We start from the raw sequence: 5,892 nt of genomic DNA, 5'->3' as shown, positions 1-5,892 counted from the left end.
CACATGTACCCTAGAACTTAAAGTATAATAAAAAAAAAAAAAAAAAAGATGAGAAAAAAAAAAAAAAGAAACTGGGGGTCATGGTACATTAAATAATCCCAACACAGAAATACAAATACTTCATGTTCTCACTTATATGTGGGAGCCTAAAAAATGGATCTCTCCTAACACAGAGAAATAATAAATGTTTGAGGGGATGTTTATTCCAATTATCCTGGTTTTGTCATTATACATTGTGTGCTTGTATCAAAATATCACATGTACTCCATAAATATGTACAACAATTATGTATCCATAAAATTATAAATAAAATGGGGGATCTCATGAAGATAGTAGATTGGTGGTTACCAAAGGCCAGGAAGAGTGTGGGGAGGGAGTTGGTTAATGGATACAAACATACAGTTAGATAGGAAAAATAAAACCTGGTATTTGATAAGCAGGGTGACTGTAGTTAATATTAATCTATTATGCATTTCAAAATAACTAGAAGAGAACAATTTGAATGTTACTAGCATGCAGAAAAGATATAGCCGGCTGGGCACGGTGGCTCACGCCTGTAATCCCAGCACTTTGGGAGGCCGAGGCGGGTGGATCACGAGGTCAGGAGTTCGAGACCAACCTGGCTAACACGATGAAACTCCATCTCTTTTAAATACACAAAAAATTAGCCAGGCAAGATGGTGGGTGCCTGTAGTCCTAGTTACTCAGGAGGCCAAAGCAGGAGAATGGCGTGAACCCAGGAGGTGGAGCTTGCAATGAGCCAAGATCGCGCAACTGCACTCCAGCCTGGGCGACAGAGCGAGACCCCATCTCAAAAAAAAAAAGAAAGATATAGCCAGGTCCAGTGGCTCACATCTGTAATCCCAACATTTTGGGAAGCAGAGGCAGGAGGATCGCTTAAACCCAAGAGTTCAAGACCAGCTTGGGCAACATAGTGAAATCCTGTCTCTACAAAAAAAAAAAAAAAATCTTTTTTTAATTAGCTGGGTGTAGTGGTGCACACCTGCAGTCCCAGCTATTCAGGAGGCTGAGGTGGGAGGATCACGTGAGCCTGGTAGGAGGTCAAGGCTGCAGTGAGCTATGATTGCACCACTGCGCTCCAGACTGGGTGACAGGGCAAGACTCTGTCTCAAAAAAATAAAATAAAATAAAAAATAAGATATATATTTAAGGCGATCAATATCCCAATTACCCTGATTTGATTATATTATATCAAATTATCACATGTACCCTGTAAATACACATCTACTATGAATCAATAAAAATATAAAGTAAATATGAAAGGACATAGATCAGCTACATTGTTATCCTTGATAGAAAGAAAAAAAATAATTTCTCATAGCATTTTATTTAGGGACTATTTGGGAATAATGACCATTATTTAGGGATGTGGAAAAAGCCATCCTCAATAAAAATCTTATAGCAAATATAGTAATGTTTCTTGTCAGTTTATGCAAAAGCTGATCCAACTAATTTAAGAAGAAATTTAAGAAGGAAGGTTGAAATACCACCTTGCTTTATATAACGTTGAAATTTTCTGCAATCACTGTAACTATAAGGTTTATAACACTTTTAAATGTGGGAAGAAATGCTTTGATAGCATTAGATGTGAGAGGTCATCTGAAATTAAGGATAGTAGTAGATAGAATTGAAAGCTTGAGCAAAACGCAGAGGTTTAGAATAACTGCAGTACATTTTGAGATCTTCGAGAATAAAATGTCAAATAAGCTGACTGCAGATGAAACCCTACTCCAAAGAGTTAAAGAAACTAACAGCAGATATTCTTGAGTTTCCTGGATGACACATAAGAAACAACTTGCTGAAAAGCTGAAACTGCCTTTGCTATTAATAGTAAGAAAACAAAACTGACTAAAATCAGTTGACACCAAAATGGCCAGTTAGAGTTTGCGCAGAATGAATTTGCTGACATTACAGCCTGAATTTCCACCATATGTTTTTTATTAACTCCCCCTGAATTTGCACATGGGACCCATGAGGAAGCATGAAGAGATAAGTACACATGCCTGAGGACTTTCCAGACCTCCCTTTCCTTCCACCAATCGCCTACTAATTTCAGAATGCACCCTCGAAGTTTTCTAATAAAAATACTGCCCTGAAGCCAGCATAGGAGACAGATTTGAGTTGGACCCCTGTCTCTTTGTTGGTTGACTTGCAATAAAAAGCTTCTTGGCTGGGTGTGGTGGCTCATGCTTCTAAATCCTAGCAGTTTTGGAGTCTGAGGTAGGAGGATCACTTGTGCTCAGGAGTTTGAGACCAACCTGGACAATGTAGTGAAATCTCATCTCTACTGAAAAAAATTTTTTAAATTTAAATTAGCTGAGTGTGATGGCACATGCCTGAAGTCCCAGCTACTTTGAAGAGGGAGGCGGGAGGATCATTTGAGCCTGGCAGATTGAGGTGGAAGTGATCCATGATTGAGCCACTGCACTCCAGGCTAGGCAACAGAGCAAGACTTTATCTGAAAAAAAAAAAAAAAAAAAAAAGCATTTTTTTTTTCTTTTCTCAAAAACCCAATGTCATAGTATTTGCTGCAATCACATTGGGCAGTGAGCCTCTTTTGCTTGATAACAAAGATATACATAATTCATTGGATTAAATTTACTTTAAAAATAAGCAAGCCAGGCACATTGGTTCACACCTGTAATCCCAGCACTTTGGGAGGCCGAGGCGGGCAGATCACCTGAGGTAAGGAGTTTGAGACCACCCTGGCCAACATGGTGAAACCCCGTCTCTACTAAAAATACAAAAAATAGCTGGGTATGGTGGTGGGTGCCTGTAATCCCAGCTACTTGGGAGGCTGAGGCAGGAGAATCACTTGAACCCAGGAGGCAGAGATTGCAGTGAGCCAAGATCGTGCCACTGCACTCCATCCTTGGCGACAAAAGCAAGACTTCGTCTCAAAAAAAAAAAAAAAAGCAAAGCAAAATTAACAAAAAATGTTCCATAGCCTACCTGACTACTCACATAAGCGATTAGATTACGGAATATACATTTGTAGTTCTTCAAGAATAAAAAGTCAAATAAGATTGTGATGAAATATATAGTATAGTAATGGGCCCATAATTTCAGAAAGCTAAAAGATTGCCCTTTTTTTTAAAAAAAAAGGTAGATTATACCCCATAAGTACTGCTTTAGTGGCATGCTGTAAATCCTGATTTACTGTGTTTTCATTTTATTTGTTGAAAATATTTTTTTTATTTTCCTTTGAGACTTCCTCTTTAGAGTAATGATTATTTAGAAACGTGTTATTTAGAAGTCATGACAGTTTTCAACGATTTCTCTGTCTTAGATAATGTATCATGTGCACTTGAAAAGAATATGCATTCTGCGCTTGTTGGGTTGAATGTTCTATAAATGTCCATTAGATCCAGTTGACTGATGGTGGTAACATCAATATGTGGCTTCCAAGGTTTCCCTGGGGATCATCTCCACCCTCGTCAGCCCAAAGAGAGAAAGATCATGAAGAAAACTGCGTGGAATGTTTTTATGACATCACTTCCACTCAAATTCTATTGGTTAGAACTCAGTCATATGGCTTCACCTAAAGGTATGAGAAGCTGGATCATGTAGTCTGACTTTTTGCCTGGGAAGAAGAGGAAAATATATTTAGACGAACAACCAGAAATCTCTTTCCATTCTCTGGAAGAGCTTGTATAAGATAAGAAATACTTGAATCATGGGTATACAGTAGAAATTGTAAAGTTATTGGGGCTTTCTATTTTCTTTGGGGGAAATTTTGTAACTACTGATTCAGTTTAATGGATACCATTCATATATGTTTTCTATTACTTCTTGAGTCACTTTTTGTTACTTTTTAGGTATACATTATTTTGTATAAGTTTTCAAATATATTAGCATAAATTCATTGAAAGTATTTATTTTAACCTCTGCTCTATCTGTAATTATGTTTTTTCTTCATTTTTAATATTATTTATTTAGGCCTTCTATTTTTTATCATTTGGTTAATTTTACCAGAGATTTGTCCATTTTATTAGTCTTTACCAAGAATCATAAATTTTATTTCATTAATCTCTGTTCTGTATTATTTTCTTCCTCTACTTTCTTTGGGTTTATTTTGCTGATCTTTTTCAACTTGTAATTTGTATGCTAAGCTCATTAGTTTTCAAACTTCTTTTCTAATGTATGCATTTAGGGCCATATATTTTCCTTAAATTTGGCTCCAGCTGTGTTCCTATGAGTATTTATGCATAGTATTTTCATTATTGTCTAGTCCTGTGTATTTTCTAGGTTCCACTGATTTCTTCTTTAATCAATGAGTTATTTACAATGTGATTTTAAATTTCCCCAAGCATGGGAGCTTTTCTTAGGGTATATTTTAGGTTATTAATGTAGAGATTAATTGCATTATTGTCAGAGAACATGGTATATATAATAATGATATTATAAAACTTGTTGAGTCTTGGCCGGGCGCGGTGGCTCAAGCCTGTAATCCCAGCACTTTGGGAGGCCGAGACGGGCGGATCACGAGGTCAGGAGATCGAGACCATCCTGGCTAACACGGTGAAACCCCGTCTCTACTAAAAAATACAAAAAACTAGCTGGGCGAGGTGGCGGGTGCCTATAGTCCCAGCTACTCGGGAGGCTGAGGCAGAAGAATGGCGTAAACCCGGGAGGCGGAGCTTGCAGTGTGAGCTGAGATCCGACCACTGCACTCCAGCCTGGGCGACAGAGCGAGACTCCGTCTCAAAAAAAAAAAAAAAAACTTGTTGAGTCTTAACCAGGTACAGTGGCTCACACTTGGAATTCCAGCACTTTGAGAGACCGAGGTGGGAGGATCCCTTGAGGCCAGGAGCTCAAGACGAACCTGGGCAACACAGGGAGAATCCCTCTCTACAAAAAAATTAAAAATTAGCCAGGGATGGTGGCACACATGTGTAGTCCTAGATACTTAGGAGGCTGAGGTGGGAGGATGAGTTGAGCCCAGGACTTCAAGACTATAATGAGCTACGATCATGCCACTGCACTCCAGCCTGGGCAACAGAGTGAGATCTTGTCTCACAAGAAAAAAAAAAACCCACAAAAACCACGAAGCAAACAAAAACTTGTTGAGTCTTGCTTTATGGCCTGATATTATATGCATGTTAAGTTTCAGATGTCTTTCCCTTTTTTTTTTTTTTTTTTTGACTGAGTCTCACTCAGTCACCCAGGCTGCAGTGCATTGGTGTCTCTGCTCACTGCAACCTCTGCCTCCTGGGTTCAAACAACTCTCCTGCCTCAGCTGCTCTGATAACTGGGACCACAGGTGCGCACCATCACACCTGGTTAATCTTGTGTATTTTTAGTAGAGATGGGATTTCACCATATTGGCCATGCTGGTCTTGAATTCCTGACCTCAGGTGATCTGCCTGCCTTGGCCTCCCAAACTGCTGGGATTACAGGCATGAGCCACTGTGCCCAGCCATTATGTTATTAATTTCTTATAATGTTATCTTATTTATTCCTTCCTGTAATTCTGTGAGACAGTATGATTCTCATTTTTCTTTTCTTTTTTTTTTTTTTTTGAGACGGAGTCTCGCTCTGTCGCCCAGGCTGGAGTGCAGTGGCCAGATCCCAGCTCACTGCAAGCTCCGCCTCCCGGTTTTACGGCCATTCTCCTGCCTCAGGCTCCCGAGTAGCCGGACTACAGGCACCCGCCACCTCACCCGGCTAGATTTTATGTTTTTTTAGTAGAGACGAGGTTTCACCGTGTTAGCCAGGATGGTCTCGATCTCCTGATCGACCTCCAAAAGTGCTGGGATTACAGACTTGAGCCACCGTGCCCGGCCGATTCTCATTTGTCAAGTGAGAACATTAAGATCCACCCAATATCATGAGTAGCTTTTCAAAGTTCAGGATCCAGTTAGGCTTTTT

General features: G+C 39.5%; 1 protein-coding gene across 1 annotated transcript in view; it reads left to right on the top strand.

Moving 5' to 3' along the window:
- Positions 1-3,552: 3,552 nt before the first annotated feature.
- The window catches only part of C1H1orf185 (chromosome 1 C1orf185 homolog), a 49,285-nt gene continuing 46,945 nt past the window's right edge, over positions 3,553-5,892 (top strand). Inside the window, exon 1 of the mRNA XM_023187219.1 lies at positions 3,553-3,568. Within this exon, the coding sequence (XP_023042987.1) occupies positions 3,553-3,568 (16 nt within the window). The remainder of the gene's footprint in view (positions 3,569-5,892) is intronic.

The sequence above is a fragment of the Piliocolobus tephrosceles genome, chromosome 1 (genome assembly GCF_002776525.5).
Source record: "Piliocolobus tephrosceles isolate RC106 chromosome 1, ASM277652v3, whole genome shotgun sequence".
Taxonomy (NCBI): Eukaryota; Metazoa; Chordata; class Mammalia; order Primates; family Cercopithecidae; genus Piliocolobus; species Piliocolobus tephrosceles.
This window is presented reverse-complemented; position numbering and strand designations above follow the sequence as displayed.